Source organism: Caenorhabditis briggsae (assembly GCF_000004555.2).
Source record: "Caenorhabditis briggsae complete genome, chrX, whole genome shotgun sequence".
NCBI lineage: Eukaryota > Metazoa > Nematoda > Chromadorea > Rhabditida > Rhabditidae > Caenorhabditis > Caenorhabditis briggsae.
This window is the reverse complement of record NC_013491.2, coordinates 16163170-16182903: the sequence shown is the minus strand read 5'-3', so window position 1 is coordinate 16182903 and position 19734 is coordinate 16163170. Positions and strand designations below refer to the sequence as shown.

The 19734-nt window shown below is 36.4% G+C and overlaps 2 protein-coding genes across 2 annotated transcripts; one reads left to right on the top strand and one right to left on the bottom strand.

Annotated features, from left to right (window-relative positions):
* Positions 1 to 5014: 5014 nt before the first annotated feature.
* Positions 5015 to 11557, top strand: CBG23684 (the record flags this gene model as incomplete). The annotated part of the gene is made up of 4 exons (XM_045240313.1): positions 5015 to 5191; positions 10799 to 10910; positions 10957 to 11048; positions 11504 to 11557. The coding sequence occupies 4 exons, from the start codon at positions 5015 to 5017 to the stop codon at positions 11555 to 11557; spliced, it is 435 nt and encodes a 144-aa protein (XP_045091137.1).
* A 934-nt stretch (positions 11558 to 12491) lies between these two features.
* CBG23681 lies at positions 12492 to 13891 on the bottom strand (the record flags this gene model as incomplete). Its single annotated transcript, XM_002647827.1, has 5 exons — positions 12492 to 12611; positions 12654 to 12879; positions 13152 to 13258; positions 13329 to 13694; positions 13739 to 13891. 5 exons carry the CDS (start codon positions 13889 to 13891, stop codon positions 12492 to 12494), a joined length of 972 nt encoding a protein of 323 aa, XP_002647873.1.
* Positions 13892 to 19734: the final 5843 nt, after the last annotated feature.

The following is a 19734-nucleotide window of genomic DNA, read 5'->3' as shown; positions in this document are numbered from 1 at the left end:
TGCATATCGAACAACTTCCCTATTATTGTAATTTCAATTTTTGGAACTTCCTAAGTGCCTAATTCTCAGGATTTCAAATTTTAAAGGTGGTGTGCGGTGAAATTTTGTATTGCCTATTTTGTGCAGAAATCTGTGTAGATTCCCATAAAAATATAAAAAAATCCGGTGGCTACGGCAGGTACATAGATCTAATTCATCTTTAAAAATTTGAGTTTTCGGCAAACTATTCATTGAAGGACCTGTTTCCGACATCTTCCACCACACCTTCTTCTCTAGAAAACTCAACACGGGATACATCGTCGCTTTTTCGACGCGGTTTTTTGCATTGTATGAATTATTTGAAGTTTTTCTTTACTTTTATAGGAATCTACACAGATTCCTGCACAAGTAAGGCAATAAAAAAACACCGCACATAACCTTTAAGAAAATACTGAAACTTCTAAGAATTCTAAAATTCTAAACACCTGAAATTCTGAAATTATGAAATTCTAAAATTTTGATGTTCCGGTGTTCTGCAATTTGGGAATTCCGAAAAATCGGGAATTCTAAAGTTCTGAAATTTTGAAATTCTGAAATTATGAAATTCTGAAATTCTGAAATTCTGAAATTCAGAAATTTCGAAAACCTGAGAAACAGAGGTTCTGAAAATTTGAAGTTACGAAAAAGTTCTGAAACAAAAAAAGCTCGTGGTTACGAATTAGGTTTATTCTCTACCCTTAGAACATAAGAGTGGGCGACTTGGGACATATACAAATTAAGAAAAATTCAAAATGTAATTTTTCATCAAAAAAGATCTACTAGATGAGCTTGAGGGGATTCTGCTTTTATTTACTGTCCCACTTCAAGTCATAATCTACCTCTCCTCCAATTGGTTCACGATGGATTAGGATCTGTGTGTATGTGCTTTTTTCTTCTAAATTCATAGACAAGCAAACTTCAAAAAAGAGGAATCTCAAACAATTGGATGCACAATAATTATGGAACGGTTTTGGAGAAACAGAGAATGAACTTCAAATAAACGAAGTTTGAAAAATAGATTTCAAAAATACATTTTTCATCTTTAATGACATGATTTTTTTTTCCTAGAATAGTTCAATATTTTCAATTGCTGTTTCACAGTTCTTCAGAAGTTTTATAAACATATAAGACTGTAGTTTAGATTGTTTGTATCTGTTTTTGGCTATCTACACGACTGTATCTATTCTTTTTAAAATCTCAATACACGGATTTGAATTTTTTGATCATTCCATCCAAAAGGAGTCTATTTTCGGAGGAAGTAGTCTTTTGTGCACGCTTTACACATTTTCTGAGGATTATTTTGAGAATTCGAACTCTGATATGATGAATGCTTACGACCGGCTTCGCTAAGCGCGGTTTTGTCTTGCAGCTTCCCTGACTCTCAAAAGTTTAGTTTGCTCATTTGTTGAGCTTGAAGAGAGGAAAAATAATCACATTTGCTCTAAATTAAAAATTTGTATGGTTTCGAAGACAAAGGTGAGGTTGCATATCGAACAAACTTCCCTATTATTGTAATTTCAATTTTTGGAACTTCCTAAGTGCCTAATTCTCAGGATTTCAAATTTTAAAGGTGGTGTGCGGTGAAATTTTGTATTGCCTATTTTGTGCAGAAATCTGTGTAGATTCCCATAAAAATATAAAAAAATCCGGTGGCTACGGCAGGTACATAGATCTAATTCATCTTTAAAAATTTGAGTTTTCAGCAAACTATTCATTGAAGGACCTGTTTCCGACATCTTCCACCACACCTTCTTCTCTAGAAAACTCAACACGGGATACATCGTCGCTTTTTCGACGCGGTTTTTTGCATTGTATGAATTATTTGAAGTTTTTCTTTACTTTTATAGGAATCTACACAGATTCCTGCACAAGTAAGGCAATAAAAAAACACCGCACATAACCTTTAAGAAAATACTGAAACTTCTAAGAATTCTAAAATTCTAAACACCTGAAATTCTGAAATTATGAAATTCTAAAATTTTGATGTTCCGGTGTTCTGCAATTTGGGAATTCCGAAAAATCGGAAATTCTAAAGTTCTGAAATTTTGAAATTCTGAAATTATGAAATTCTGAAATTCTGAAATTCTGAAATTCTAAAATTCTGAAATTCTGGAATTCAGAAATTTTGAAAACCTGAGAAACAGAGGTTCTGAAAATTTGAAGTTACGAAAAAGTTCTGAAACAAAAAGAGCTCGTGGTTACGAATTAGGTTTATTCTCTACTCTTAGAACATAAGAGTGGGCGACTTGGGACATATACAAATTAAGAAAATAGTGTAATTTTGATGTTGAGGTACATGAGAGGGATTATATGCAACACCAGCCTATCACCAGCCATCACCGGCGACCTATCAGCTCCGCGTCAATTCGAAACTTCGACACTTTGAAACCTGTCATTTCGAAACCCTCTTTGAAAATTCATTAAAAAAAACTTTTTTGAATAATCAAATTTTCGGTTTTTTCGTATTTCAGAATAAGTTATATCAGTAAAAAGTTTGAAAACTTTAAATCTTTCGAAAACCTTAAATTACCGGTTTCGAAATGACTGGGTTAGAAATGTCGCGGTTTCTAAGTGACGCGGAACCAACCTACCTACGGCCTGAATCACGGCCGGTTAAGACACCCTCACCCACAAGACATGAATTTTACATTTGCAGATCATATCCACTTTCGAAGAATTTGAATCGTGTGAGCTGAGATTTTGTAGAAGAAGATATCCAATGAGAACGTTTGCTGTAGCACTTGGAGAAGAAATTCCGATAGGACCATTTATCCAACAAGCGACAATCAATCATTGTTATAAAATCCCGGAATGCAATGAGTTTCTGGAATTTGAGATAAACGAAAACAGGATCTTCTCTTTTGTCAACATTGTTAAAATTTGATAAATTGCATTCTTGGGCTCTTTATGAGAAAAAAGGGGACATGGGTGAAAATATGCAAAAATTAAGATTTACCGATTTTTAAAATCTTTGCGGATGTTTTTATAAAAGTTTCGCACTTTGCGCTTGTTTCCGTAAAAATTTATGACTTCAAAAAAATTCATTTCAGGTTTTTTGCATGAAAAACACAATCTTTCCCTTGTAACCGTGTAATTTTAAGCTATTCAGCTAATGTTAGATTAATTTAGGCTTATGTTAGTAACAAAACATATGAATAATCTACAGAAATGGCATAAACTGAAAATTTCAAAAAGTTATGAAAAATGTTCGAAGGACGAAATTTTTATAGAAACAACCGTAAAACTTTAAAAAATCTGTAATTTTTAATTTGGACATAATTTATCTAGTCGGGCCGCCCTCTTGTCTTGACTCCCCCCCTCCCCCCCCCTTTCCATGAAGAGCCCATTTTTGAGTGTGCTCTGTCATTTTTTTTCGGATTACAATAAATTCTAATAAAAAATATTAACTTGGAATAAATATTATTAATGACCCCTGCAAACATTCGGTTAGATAGGAAGCTGAGGAAGGCGAGAGAGTATGGTGTGTTGGAGAACGGCGCACACATAACCGTCATAACATAACAGATGGCGAAACGTAGAGAGTGTGAAACATAGAGGAGACCCAGAGACACAGACAATTGGACAGCCGAATCGAGGCGTTCGACATTCACTCTTTTCATAGACGACTTGACAGAATAGACGTCTCACCTTTTTGGGTGTTTTCCAAAAATCCTAATGAATGGATTTTGGAGAACTCCTTTATTGATTTTTCTAAGTATTCTAATTCTACATTGTTATATTTACTAGAAGTCCTAAAAATTTCGCAATATTCTTTTCTTTGGAGTTTTTTTTATAAAGGTGAGTTTTTTTTTAAATCTATGGACTGAAAAGTGAATGAACGATTATAAGTGAAAACTTAGAAACGGCCCAACATGAAGCTGATGTGTTTTCTAGGCCATTTTCACTCAATGGCGCAGCTTTAGCAAGTTCAGTTTTCTAGGCCACCATTGTTTTTGGACTAGAAATGACCTAATATTCATTTGGTGCGTTTTCTATACCATTTTAACATGACGGCATAATTTTTGTACGTTGTGTTTTCTAGGCCGCCAATGTTTTTGAACAGGGTGATTTTCATTTACCGGCACATGTTTGAAAGAGGTTTTCTTGAAAAGTAGAAGCCGAAAACTGATGAAACTCAACATAATTGGGCGTACAAAAGTTATTATCAAGAAGTTTTCTTTGATTCGACCACCATTTTACATGATAGCCTAATTTTTGTAAGTTTACTTTTCTTGGCTATCATGTAGAAGTGGCTTAGGAAACACATTTCGTAAATATTAAACCATTTCTAGACAATTTATCATGGTGGCCTAGGAAACTCGAGCTACAAAAGTTAGGCCTCCACGAAGTTTCCATGTTTAAAGTGAGAAATGTCTCTTTGATTACATTCCCGAATCGTCAAAATTGACTTTGCCTCAATAGAGCGCGAGTGCGAGGTTGTTTTTGTGAGGAGGCACATTCCTCCGCTTCTTCAACCGAAAACTTTCACTCCAATTTTTTTTAAATTTCCGCAAACGATAAAAGAACAAAGAAACGCTGTAGATCAAGAGCAAGAGACTGATGAAATTCAACGAGAGTGGGAAACGTTCACTGTTGGTCTACTCAAAAAAGGATTTCTGGAATCTCCCGACGGCTAGAGGAAACTGCACCGCCACCAGCACAACAGAAGGAAAAAAACAGTCGGTGGTCGTTATCAGAAGAAGGGTCCGAATTGTTCGCCAAAAAAACCAACGAGAGGAAGAGATGCGAATAGAAACATTGAGATCTTCAACGAGCCTTCCACATCCAACATCCCTTCGACGTCTGCTGCACCACCAAAACCACAACGCATTGTTCCAAAGTCAGAAGACGTAGGACTGTGTCATCCGATCTTCATGATGCAGATGAATTTCAAAAAAGGTTGTCAATGAAGAATGTGAACGAAGAATGAGAGAAGGGTTGAGTTCAAGAGATTCCAGTCGAGTTTTAAGTGCCACATTGGATGAGATTCATGGCGATGGACAGATGGACAGCGACAGCACGACGACGTAACCTGACTGCAGATCAAAAACTGGTTATGAAGGAGTCCAAATACATATTCCGTCGTTTGAATGTAGAGGAAGTTACGGATCCAGTTGCAGAAGAAGAACCAGAACCGTGGATGCATGCAGAAGCAGAAGCTGAACGATTTTCGGTAAGTTTTCATAGGCTCGCATACTTGTCTGTCGGTCGATTCCGGGCTGGCTGATAATTCGCTTCAAAATTGGAATTGTGAGATGAACAACATGCCAGATCATATGATAGAGCTCGGCAAAAGCTCTACAACCTCCGATCAGAAGCATCCAACATTTGAATCAGTAATCGGGTGCGGGCCGGCTAAAAAAAAACCGGCCTCGACCATACAGCTTTCGAATCCGATCGATTCTTATCGGAGGTTGTAGAGCTTTACCATCTGGTAATAATTTCAATTAATCCAAATGGTTTTTCAAGTTTGGACTACATTTTTTTCATATTTAATTACTTCAAATTTTCAGAAGCCTGCCAATCAGAGAATGTCGAAAATCAGGAGGACATGGAGGACATCGAGAATCAGGAAGACGACAAGGATCACAATTTTTTGATTTTTAATACCATTCTATTTATTATAAAAAATGAAAATATTTTTTTATAATGTTTCTTCACGAGCTTTTTGAAATAGGAGAGTTTTGAAAATACATGATTTTTCTGAAAACTTCCGAATTTCGAGTTACGACTTCTAAATGAAAGTTCCTGGTTACGAGTTCCGATTTCTGACTTCCGAGCACTGAATTGGGAATTTTGTGATTTATTTCCAAATGAGATCTGTAAAATTTAGCAAAATCAGAGACAAGAAGTAGTAAAGTATGATCTGTTGAGCAGTGAACGCGCCGAAGGTGCCCCAGCTGCACCGGACCAAAAATTTAGTACTGTCAAAATGTGTAGAATAGCAAACCCTACCACCAAACAAAAAAAACTATGGTCAGGGGTGGTAGGAAATAGCGTATCATGATGCAACAATTAAATTTTCAAACGCGCCGAAGGCGCCCCAGCTGCAACTTACCAAAAACTTAGTACTATCAAAATGTGTGAAATAGCAAATCCTACCACCAAACAAAAAACTATTGTCAGGGGTTGCAAGGCAACATTGTACCATGGTGCAGCAACTGAATTTAAAAAAAGCTCCGAAGGCGTAAAAATTCGGGCCGGCCCGCCAAAAATTCGGGTCGGGCTCGGCCCGGAAGGCCCGGTATCAAAAAATTTGTCATTTTGAGCCAAATTTAAGCTCTCAATACAATTTTCTTCATTTTTTTTCTGATTTTTTGGATTGTTTGTCTGTTCGATCAAACAAGATCGAAAAACTCGAAAAAAATTTTTGATCGAAAAAAATCACATAAGGGTCCCCCTTATATGTTTTTTGAAATTTTCGAAATTTGTGAAATGACGAGTCCACCGGGCTGGGACGGGCTCGGGCTCGGGCCGAGCCGGGCCGGGCCTCCAAAATATGAGAAAAAGCCCGACCCGGCCCGTTACAAGTATGCAAAATACCTAACCCTACTACCACACAAACAACTATTGTCAGGGGTGGTAGAAAATAGCGTATAATGATGCAACAATTAAATTTTCAAACGCGCCGAAGGCGCCCCATATGCACCGGACCAAAAATTTAGTACTATAAGAATGTGTAGAATAGCAAACCCTACTACTAAACAGAATAAAAAACACTATTGTCAATGCTGGCACGCAATAGCATATCATGGGGCAACAACTGAAGATAAAAAAACGCGCCTAAGTCGCCCCAGATGCACCGGACCAGAAATTTAGTACTACCAAAATGTACAGAACACCAAACCCTACAACATTTACTATGATGAATTTTTTGATTAAGGCCGTCATTTACGAGTTATATCAATAAAAGTGCCACAAGAGCTTACGAGAGTCTCGCCCCACGTTATCAGCCTCCGCTTCTGTGTGCCTTCACTGCCCCCCGGTGTGTTACGTCTCAATCAAATCGAGAGACTTACTATTGTCAGGGGTGGTGCTCATGTACGGAAGTTGGCGAAATCATGGAAACTTGTACCCTAGGGTAACTTTTCATGCTGAATCGAATGGCGGTGTCAGAATTTCGATATCTCTAACCGTTCGTCGAGTACCACAGTTGTAACTGGCTTGTCGCAGCCAAGCGTCTGCTGCAACGTTGCTTTTTGATCTTCTGATCTCGGCTCTTCCTATCATTTCGAAGCAAAATTCGCCAAGCGTTGGGTTGTTCTCCCACTAATAGGGAACGTGAGCTGGGTTTAGACCGTCGTTAGACAAGTCATATATCTCTAGATATTGACCACACTGTATTTTCAGGTGGGTGATTCGATTCGAGGCGTTTGCCTCGGTGTCTGTGCTACTGTTTCTGATGCAGGTCAGGAGAAGATCTTTTAAAGGGCGTTGCTCTGATAGAAGTGTTACCTGTTTCTGTTTTGTGGAATACTGGTATGGAGGCTCAGTATCCAAGGGTACATCGAAAAAGGGTACATCGGGATCTTAGGGTACATTGGATCAGAGGGTACATCAGATCTTAGGGTACATCTGGGTGGTAGGTTCAAGGGGTACATCTCATGGTGGTTCTAAGGGTACATCAGAGAAAGGATCCCAGGGTACATCGAAAAGTTCTTAGGGTACATTAATCAAAAATAGTGTAGTTTTCCACTGGATGATATTTTGCTATAAACCGCACCATTTTTTTTGTTTTTTTTTGTCTGTATTTATTTGAAAACTACCATTTTTCGTAGTTTTATGGACTGATAGATTTTTTGAAGTTTTTTTGAAGGAGCTTATTGTACTGAAAATGGCAATAAGAAACAAGTCGAAAACTCGATATTTATCAGAACGAACTTTCAACCAAAGACACATTTCAAATGTGCCAGGACAGGAAGCATTATAAATTTGAAAAAAAAAGTCCAAATTCTTTCAAACTCTTCGGATTTTTCGGAAACACAAAGATACAAAACCGTTAAAAAGACTACGAAATGAAATTAGTTTTCAAGTACACAAAAACAGAACATTTGGATCTGGTCGAACTTGAACTCGCGACTGCAGATTCCGTGTACGCACACACACCACTAGACCACTTTGCCAGTTTTCGTTTCGACCACCACAACCCGTACACATCTTCGGTGGTTTCTAAAGGAGAAAGGAGTGCGGAGGTGGAGAAAGCAATAATTTTCGGAAGGTTTTCCAGACAAGGAATGAAAATGAGCACTGGCTAGTCGAAACTTCTGAAAATTATGACTGAAATTTTTAGGCCAGGTTCTCGATTTCAATTGTTTCCAGTGACGTTTCCGATCGCTCGCCTCTGTGTTTTATCTGTCGTTGTTCAAAAACATTTTTCATGTAAAAAATGTGGTTTTTTTTCTCAAAAATGTGTCTTTCACTTCGATTTTTGTGTTTGAATCCCAAAAAATTGTTCGAAATTCACATGGAAGAGTTTCCAGAATTTTCTAGGCCAGCGGATGCAACGGCTCTTTGTCGATTTACAGGATCCCTTTTTTTTAATTTTTGCTCCGATTTTCTCGATTTTCGACCGTTTTTTGTATTTTTTGCAGAATTTTGCGGGAAAATTAATTTTCATGAATTTTTTCATCTTGTCTATCGTTTTGAAAAAAAAATCCTGTTCCGGCCCTAAAAATTCCACAAATGAGTTCACGATTGAACATTAAGACCTGAATCACTGCGATAGTTCAGAAATTATTTATTTATTGCAAAATTCTGCAGAAAAAATTTTAAAAAAACGGTGGAAAATCGTTGAAAATCGAGAAAATCGGAGCAAAAATAAAAAAAGGTGTCCCGTAAATCGACAAAGAGCCGTTGTATCCGCTGGCCTAAAAAATTCTGAAAACTCTTCCATGTGAATTTCGAACAATTTTTTGGGATTCAAATACAAAAATCGAAGTGAAAGACACATTTTTGAGAAAAAAAACCACATTTTTTACATGAAAAATGTTTTTGAACAACGACAGATAAAATACAGAGGCGAGCGATCGGAAACGTCACTGGAAACAACTGAAATCGAGAACCTGGTTTAAAAATCAAACTTTTCAGACAAATATTAGATATTTTCCGACTGGTTTCTGGTTTCGGTGGACCAAATTAGGATGTTTACCCAGTTTTGATGTTAGAATTCGGAATTCATGCATTTTCATCGATTTTCGTTTCGTCCCCACAGGTTTTGGCACCTGCAGAAAAATAGGACAGCGAAAAAACTAAAAGTAGATGAATTTCAGTCATAATTTTCAGAAGTTTCTACTAGCCAGTGCTCATTTTCATTCCTTGTCTGAAAAACCTTCCGAAAATTATTGCTTTCTCCACCTCTGCACTCCTTTCTTCTCTAGAAACCACCGAAGATATGTACGGGTTGTGGTGGTCGAAGCGAAAATTGGCAAAGTGGTCTAGTGGTGTGTGTGCGTGCACGGAATCTGCAGTCGCGAGTTCAAGTTCGACCAGATCCAAATGTTTTGTTTTTGTGTACTTGAAAACTAATTTCATTTCGTAGTCTTTTTAACGGTTTTGTATCTTTGTGTTTCCGAAAAATCCGGAGAGTTTGAAAGAATTTGGACTTTTTTTTCAAATTTATAATGCTTCCTGACCTGGCACATTTGAAATGTGTCTTTGGTTGAAAGTTCGTTCTGATAAATATCGAGTTTTCGATTTGTTTCCTATTGCCAATTTCAGTACAATAAGCTCCTTCAAAAAAACTTCAAAAAATCTATCAATCCATAAAACTACGAAAAAATGGTAGTTTTCAAATAAATACAGACAAAAAAAAACAAAAAAAAAATGGTGCGGTTTAGCAAAATATCTTCCAGTGGAAAACTACAGTATTTTTGATTAATGTACCCTAACATGGAATGACTCCCAAGTGTTACCCTTGAAAAAAATCGCGACCTATATGGTTGGATAGAGCGTAAAAACTTATTTTAGATTCCAAACGGAATAGTTGGTAAAAAATTTCTTTTGGGAGTTATGGTATTGATATGTTTCTATAGTAAATCAAATGTGCTGAATTCAATGGTCATAATGAGAAAAGTTAATCTAGGAAGAAAAGTTAATCTAGGATTTTTGAGATATTGAATAATTTTTTGATTTTTTCAAAAAATCAATAAACCAATCAATAGGAAAAAAATTTAAAAAATTTATTCTCAAATGTTCAATCAATTGTCTATCTACTGTTTTTTAAATTTCAACAAACGGACATAAACTGACAAAGTTATGATTTTTTGAATATTTAGGCATTTTTTGGTACTTTTTGGACCATAACTCCCAAAAGAAATTTTTTACCAACTATTTCGTTTGGAATCTAAAATAAGTTTTTACGCTCTATCCATATATAGGTCTCGATTTTTTTCGGGGGTAACACTTGGGAGTCATTCCATGTAAGAACTTTTCGATGTACCCTGGGATCCTTTCTCTGATGTACCCTTAGAACCACCATGAGATGTACCCCTTGAACCTACCTCCCAGATGTACCCTAAGATCTGATGTACCCTCTGATCCAATGTACCCTAAAATCTCGATGTACCCTCGATGTACCCTTTTCTGATGTACCCTTGGATACTGTGCCTGGTATGGAAGGCTATGTTTACACCCGTTTACTAGCGATGTTGGCGTGCTTGTTTTGAGTAACGAGTTTTTTTCTTCATCGCGGCGTTTCTGGAAGTCGTTTCTGAAAGTCCTTTCGAGAGTTTTCAAATCGGTGAGTTTTGAGCTATCAAAAAGAGCTAATAAATTTTTACAGCTCTTGAGACCGAAGTTTCACATCTGGACTTATTCATTCAGGCCAAGATGTATGCGGGCGAAAGATAAACATTTTCAATACTTTCCGGAATCAATCGTCGAAAGTCTCATTGGTCAGATTTCTGTAGACCTTTGTTTTTCAATGACAAATAATTTCAGAGTTTGCAATTGACGTGGTTGGAATTTATCTGCCAGATTACCTACTTCACGGACCGGTTGATTCTAATCATGAGTTAGAAAATCCAGGAACTGTTCGTTACTTGAAACGTTGTTTACAGATTTCTCTCTGAACTAACAGGCTCAGATAATGAGAAATCAATGGAAATCAATCGTCGTAGAAATGAAAGAGAAACTGCCGCTAACACTATGCGAAAAAGTATCAGTCAAATGATGTAAGATGTTCAGATTCCATCTGATGATTTTTCTAACAAAATTTACAGTAATTAACTACGCGATTACCACTATGACGTGGACAAAGATGAACTAGAAAGCTGTAAAGTGAGTACTTTTGCAACCTGATTTTCTAATATTCAACTACTTTACAGAAACGGAACACATGCAGCAATCATCTAACTTGGAAATATTTCAAAGAACACCGTGAAACGTGTCGATTGAACGGAGAGGATCCTGAATTTTATGATGTTCAGAAACTCATAAGGTGGATAGTTAAATCAGTTTCAAATTGCAAATATTTAACTTTTTTCAGCTTTTTTTTTCATTTTGTTTTTCCATTTTTCAAATATTTGTTAATCACTTATGAGCAGTCGCCGAACATCACATATTCGAAAGCGTTTTTATTTATGTTTCTCCAGGGTCTTTCAAACTACTGGTCTTGGCTACGGAGTTGCTGAAAGTCAACCTGGCAAAGCTCCCAAGACCTCGTTGAAGACACCAAAAAAGACCTCAATTAAATCATCTATCAAAAACGCGGAAGTTCTGTCAAGAATAGTGGACAAATGGAAACGAGGCCACCAAATGATATAGAATAGCTCGGTTCTTAAATTTTCAAACCCTTGTTTTGTCCTGAATGAACAATGTTCTTATGAAGAAGTATGATTCGGGGGTACAAAATTTTTGAGCAAGTAGTATATTTCTTTTCCCAGAATTGAAAATTTGTTTTCAAATGTTGTGCAGCTTTCATTTTGTATCCTCGAATCACTAATTTAGTACCCTTCTTGTCCAATCATCTTTCTTTTTCTGGAACCGATGTTCTCTTGTGAACATTATTAAAAACATATTTTTCTATTCATTTTAAGTTTATCTTTTTCAATATTAGAATTTAAATATAAAGGGTGAATCTGTGACGCTTTTTCTCATGTCAGCCGTTCAAAAATGTATTTTTGTCCGGATTCCGAGGAACATGGCTCATTCCAACATTTTCAGCCAACATGCTGCTTTAGACAGAATTGATTTTCATCGTTTTATATACGTTCTTTGGCTTTCTGGTCATTTCGAATATCACACGAATCATTTCGAATATCTCAAGAACTACATTCTAAATATAAAATGTTAGATGATCAGAAAAATATAATTTTTGTTTCAAAATGTATCCTTTCTTTCGTGAATCATATTTTGAAGGATCTGGATGAATGGAATTCTCTCATGGCACGTTCAAAAATCAAATCAGACGAAGAGGTTTACAAAAAAAATTTAGACAAAAGAACATTGAAAAACAGAAAGAGCAAGAGAGAAATTTAGTTTTGCACTTGGTGACTGACTGAAGACACGGTGTAGGAATCACTTGTTCTCACACAAAATCGATACCCCACTTGCCTGAGACATGACGGCAGGCACTCGATAAATTTCACGCGGAGCTGAAATCGTTTCTTGTCTAAATTACTAGCAGCCACGCTTACCGAATGACACATTGTGAAAGTGAGAAGAGGAGAACAGAAAGTGAGAGCATCGCTGGCAAATGGTGTGCAAAACGCTATCCAGCTGAGCACAGTCAAATTGTCTATGAATGGTTGGAAGTTTAAGATGGTGCAATTGGCAACCGATAAAGTTGTGAGAAACATGTCCACGGTGAAGACATAGAAGGAAATGACTAGAAACCTTTTATCGGGTACTGAGAATCCTGAGCTGAAAAGTTACTGCATCATAATTACGGTAGTCAGATCAAATGTTAACGTTTTGATGACTCCAGAAATGTCGCTTACTAATCAAAAGTAAAGAAAGTAGATTTTACTTGGACTTCTGTCCCGGGGTGCTAATTAGTGGGGTTGACGTCTTTCACAAATATAAAAAAGACTTATGAAAACTGAAAAAGAAGAAAAAGGAGGAAGTGCAGAACTATATGCCACTAGAATTCTAGTTCATAGTCCTGTGTTTTGGAAGGTAGGTTCACCACTTACTTAGCCAATTTGATCATTTTTCTATACGAGGAGATGTTCATGTAGACATTGACTCCTGTGACAACTGTCAGGTAAGGAGTTAGGATCATATAAATATTTTCTCGACCCTGAAACTTTCAGTAATATTCTCTTCATAATAAGAAGCCTGGATAACTGATTCATTTGTTTTAAACTCACAAAGGTGGAATCTATGTAAAAGGTGTTCCAGTACGTATTCTGTGAATAGTATGAGGTGTTCAATAGAATAGGTATCACGAGAGCAGCAGGAATACCAATTGTAACAACAATGAACACCCAAAAATAGGCTTTCCAACAGGTCTCGAAATTATTGAATTTTATGATGGTCCACCGATTCAAGCAAACTCCAAAGTTGAAGTTGTATTGTCCATAAGCGAAAGCAAAATGAAGTGCATGTGGGATGCACAACCATTTTTGAGAATGTTCTTTGGTGAATTGGAGAAAGAATGGAGCCAGGAAACCAGTCGTTTTTGTGAACATTGGAAGTCGGAGGGATAGGAAAGAGTTCAGAAAGGTTGTGAAGTTCTGAAAAAAAACTACCGAGTTCTGGAAACTGTCACTGAAATTACCAGAATGAATCCCAGAAGAATCAGATGGAAAAAAGAGCTGCTGAAGACAGTCTTCCTGAATTTCCAAACCACATAAGCGATCACAAAATAGAAAACGAATCCCACTATTTGATAAATCAAAGTAACCAAAAACATGAGAACGAAGAAATCCATTTTGAGTCAGGAGGTCAGAGGAAACAGAAATAATCAGAAGAATGAATAAAATAATGATAATATTGTGTTTATATAGACGTTAATCAAAAAAAAGAAGAAAAGAGAGCAGAAAGGGCGGAGCTTCTGAAAATGGGCGGAGCCTCAAACTGCTTTGTGGGGATTTATAGAGCAAGGAAATTTTGAGAAAGCGTAGAGAAGACATACAACACACAAAGTGGGACTTTTATGAGACATGGAAAATATACGATTTGTGAGATAAAATCAAAAAAAAAGCAGATGTGATCGATTAATCTGCTTGAGAATCTAACTACAGTGCCGGGAAAAAAATATGTTCGGGTTCAAAACTCTTCAATTTATTTGAAAATTTCAGGGAATTATCAAGAAAATTAGAGCTTCAGTTTTGTAATTGATTTTTTCTAACAGTCCAAAATAGTGAAACAAAGGTTCCAAAATGGTATAACGCTCGAATTGTTGCAAATTTTGATGTTTTCGTCAAATTTATTTCTGACTACAAATGTCATATCCGAGGAATCAGAAAAATAAGTTATTGGCTACATAACCTGCTAATTTTTTATGACTAGAAAAGTTTGTATTTTGCAAAGAAAGCGAGAAATTCTGGATTTTGTCAGTTCTCGACAATTTACTTCCGAAAAAATTACAGTAAGATATCGATTCGACTGGTTTTATGTACAAAACAGGGGAACCAATTACCATTAATTCCTACCATTTTTTTTCGTAATCCTACCATTTCTTCCGGAAAATCTGCCATTATGATAGCTTTATGGAATGATAATTTTTCAAAATTATCATTCCAGCTCACATTCAGCTTTTAATTTTGTATTACCCATTTGTTCTCAGTGATCACTATACAAAAACGATTCACCAATTTAACATCCACATCATTTTTGTTGGATTTTTTCAGATCTATCCCTTGTCGTTTTCTACTATCAAATACCGCAGACCTCTAATTATTACCTCCGGGATACATTTGTAAGATTGTGCGAACTTTAACTTATTCATCGGATTATATTTATGAATATGCTTTTACTGTGACGTAAATGGTTTTTCAAAACTCAGCCAGAAGAAAAACAACAATCGTGTTTTACATGACAATTTTCGAGAGGAAGTAGCAGTTTTCATTGTTACCGTATGATTTTCGTTCGAATCTGAACAAATTACAATATTCTTCTAATAAAACACAATCTTCACACTTGAATTTCAACCTCCATTATCTCAGCTCTTCTCAAAGATAACGTAACTTTCTTATCATTATCAAGTATCACATCATTGTTTCGAATTTAGAATTAAATTGAATTCATGGACAGTGATTCATTTCGGAAGTTCAAGTGCTTTAACTACTCTACGAATTTTGTTCGATTTCTTAACTCCGTCTCTTGTTGTTTTAAACTATCAAAACATCGCAGACCCCTAATTAATTCCCCTGCGACACGCCCGCGAAATTCCGTGAATACTGAAATTTTAGTTATTCATCGACATTTACAACTTGATCTTTCCATGAATGTTTTTTTTTCGAAACTCTTCAAGAAAGAATACAAAATCGCTTGACAAGACTTATTCAAAGAGGGAATGGCAAATTACATAGCTACCGTATTAGAGCTCAGCTGTCAAGTTTCCGATAACTTTGAAATTTTGGAGGGTGTAAAACAGACCTAGATTTAAAACTTTGCATTCACAAAAGTTTCCGACAGTTCCTAATTTTTTTTCAGACATTTCCCGATTACTGAACGACACCTCTTTATCACCTATTTTCGTATTGAAACCGTGAAAACGCTTAAAATTACAGAGATAACTTTTTTCTCTGATTTTTTCTACACGACCTTACCAATATCGGTCATACGAACATTGTTTAAAAATAGGATTTAGCTAGAAATGAATACGGTAGCTTGTTCAGATCCTCGAGAAAATTATACGGTAACTATAAAATTCGCTATTTTCTCTTAAAAATCATCATGTAAAACAAGACTGTTTTTCTTCGGGTTGTGTTTTGAAAAACCATTGACGTCACCGTATAAACTTATTCATGAAAATGATCAATACCGATGAAAAAGTTAAAGTTCACACAATCCTGCAAATATATCCCGGGGGTAACAATTAGAGGTCTGCTATATTTTTCATAGTGAAAAATAATAAGGGATCGAGAAGAAATCAGACCAATTTTAATTGGAAGTTACATTGAAACAATGAACTTTCAAAATGAACCTCTGCCAAGGAAATTCAAAACTGAGATGGAATGGTGATTTTCAAAAGCTTGATCTGGGTTGGTCTTGAAAGAGGAATAAGTCAAAAACATCCCAAATCAGACACCGAGCAGGGAAGAACATCCGGCTTCTGGATGGGACCGTCAAAACATGAAAACGCAAAATTTCTAATAGAAAATGTAGCCGCTAGGGGGCGATGAATGCATTCCGCAGAAAAAAATTAATTTCTACTATGAAGCTTGAATTTTTTTTAATTCCGGAATTTTCGACGTTCCGAAAAATTTCGACGAGGCTAATCTAAACATCACTGTTTGAGAACTGAGACGATTTTTTTCGGAAATACAATTTTTCAAATATCTGAAAACTTAATCAGAATCTAAAAAAAAGAAATGTTTTGCTGTTTATCACAAGAAGCCTATTTTGACTGAAAAAATTTGATAGTAGATGTTTGTAGTTTTTGTTCTAGTTTATTAATTTTCTCGGGTCAGATAAGAGGAAGATACCGTAAACTCTTAAATAAAACGCCACGCGGTTCGTCCACTTTGAGCCTATATATCTCACTTTTTTTGAAAGATATCAAAAAATTGTCAACAAATGAAATGTTTATCATGATATCAGCAACATTTTATTAGTCAACTACTTTTTGATATCTCTCACAGAAACTGAGATACATGGGCTCAAATTTGACGGTTCGGGTGGCGTTCTATAAGAGTGTTAACGGTAAATAAGCTGAAAATGCAAGTGTACAGAAGAAATGTTTGGGTATCGGATTCCGGATTCTGGGTTTTGAGGAAAAGGGTTATTCCTAATTTTCCACATATGTTGTTTTTCAATAATTATCTTTGACGATCAGTTATTATATACTTCCGTTATAAACAATACAAATCTAAAGCATCATATGAGTTTTTTTAAAGAATTTTTCTGAACCCTTGGTTTTCTCAATTCTTCTGATTTCAAGATCCCGCGCATTCTTTTGTTATGGATTCTGCTTTGCAGTTTCTGTGAGATTTTTATTATTCCGAATTCCGAGTTCCGGACAGGCGTCTTTCAATTAGTGTGATTAGGGTAACTATGTGGTCCGAGTTTCTGGCTGATTTACGAAGATCAATTCACATCAGTGCGAAAACACATTCATGAAAAGATCAAGTTATAAATGCCAATGAATAACTGAAATTTTAGTATTCACAAAATTTTGCGGGCGTGTTCTTGGAGAATTAATTAGGGGTCTGCGATGTTTGATAGTGAAAAACAACGAGAGATGAAATTGTAACATCAAACAAAATTCGTGTAGTAAAATTGCAAATTTGAACTTTGAAAATTAACCATTCTCGAAGTGAGAGAGCGGTTATAAAATAATAAATTCAAAAATCTCGGTCTGGTTGGTCTCAATGAAGGAATAAGTAATCAAATCTTGAATCAGGCAACGAGCAGGGACGAAAAAACTCTTCAAAAGTTTAGCCTAATTGGAATGATGAATGCAGATCTGTTTCCAAAAAATATAACTCACCAGAAATCTAGGAATCGGCATCTGAAAGAAATCTAGGAATCGATATATTATTTTAAAAGAAAAGTTGGGTTTTAACATTTCCTTGTGTCAGTGAAACAAACTGAGACCGTATTCACAAACATTTCCGTTATAAAATTTCATTCTGAAATTTACTGGAAACAAAAGAAAAACTTTTTTGAAAACTCCCCAACTCTAAAACTTGTGATAGAATTTATAACTTTGCGTCAATTTATCTCTGTTCTTGTATAAGGTATCAAGTAATTGTCAATTGTCAACTTTTCCATATAATATCTCAAGAATTTTATCAGTTAACACATTTTTGATATCTTGCATTAGAATTGAGATACTTGGGGAAGTTGACAGTGTGGAAGTCTTTCTTTTTCAGATTTTACGGTTTGTGGCAGGGGTGGGCGAGGACGGGAGAAAAACCTTCACGTTTTGCAAATTTTCCGCCCTTGTTGTGCCATTCGAGATTAAAGGCGCACGCAATTTAGCCTACGGGTCTCGACACGAAAATGGCGGGAATTTGAAATTTGATTTATTCTTCAACTACGCGCCGCCAGGTAGTCATTCTTCGCAGCGGCCGACACTTCCCGGGTTCCGCCGTCCACTATACTTTGTGTTTGGCTCCGCCTACTTTTTTCGCGAAATGCGCGTGTTTTGCATTTCGTTTCCCACGAAAGCCGATTCCTCGCCCTGGTTTGTGGAGTTATGTTAATTTTGTTTCACGCTCATACCCATTCATGATTTTTTTAAATTAAGAGGTATGAATGTATGAAGCAGAAAAAATGACCGTCATGAGAACTTGGGACGGACCAATTTTTTCACCCATTCATTTTAATCCTTGCGTTTCATCTTTGGCTGAATTTCTAATAAGTCAGTAATTTCCCATGATTTTAATGGTCTTTTTTGGATTTCCCGGGAAAAAAATCGGGAATGACAGATATCCGAAATTTCCCATGTTGTAAATCTGACAATGTCAAGTGATGTTGTTGGTTGGGAAGGCTCATAAATTTCCTCAACTCTAAAAATCGAAAATCAAAAAAATTAAAAAATTTTAATGCCACAAGAGGGATCGAACCTGAGACCCCTAGAATCGGTCTTAAAGTTCACAGTGTGAAAGTCCTTTCATCGCAGGGTTTACGGTATGTGAGGTTGTTAATTTTGTTACATGCTCATACCCATTTTTATGATTTTTTAGACGCTACCTCGAAATAGAACGTGAGCAAAATAGAACTGTACCAAAATAGAATTGGACGCAAAATAGAACTGCGTGAAAAAGAACTGCTCTATAATTGAACTGTTCTGAAATAGAACTGCTCTTACATACAACCGCGTGAAATAGAACTGTTCTGGAATAGAACTGCTCTGGAATAGAATTGTTATAAAGGAAAATAGAACTTTTAAAAACGGAGATAAAAAATATATTACAAAAAAATGGACATAGATTTAAAAAAAGAAGAATATGTATCATAATCAACTCTTAGCGTAAACAAAACATCTTAAAGGGGGGGGGACAGGAGATTTTTCGGAGGTTTTTGGAGTTAGGGTATGCATACCGTGACGGTGAACAACGCTTAATGTCACTCTGCGTACAGCTGTCGTCCTCGCCTTTATGTATGCAATCGGCGGCCGCTTATTCTCTGCCCGCGTGGCTCAGTCGGTAGCGGCGCCGCACCGTTTATCCTCGCTCCCGAAAGTTCAACTCCTAGAGGGGCATATATAAACGGCATTTCGAGAACATTATTTTTTCATGTCTCCCCACCTTTAAAAGATTTAGATCGGACAAGGGGGCATAGGGAGTTCGTGGAGTATTCTCACTCGAAAGGTAGGGTTTAGAGCAATCTCGGCGGCGTCTTTTGACGTATGAATTTGATAAGTTCTATTAGATCACACATTTTCAGTGGAGATAAGCCATGATACTTTGTAACAAGTGCATGAAGGGAGCGGCCAGTGTTAAAATTAATAGCGAAAACGGACATACTTGTAATCCGGGTCTTTGCCGAGCCTTTGCGGGCCCTGCCATAACTTCTTCCAGAATCAATGTTTTCGTGGAGCTCTATCATATCTGATTTAGTTGGTTCGAAAATATAGATTCTGAAAGAAATTATGGCAGG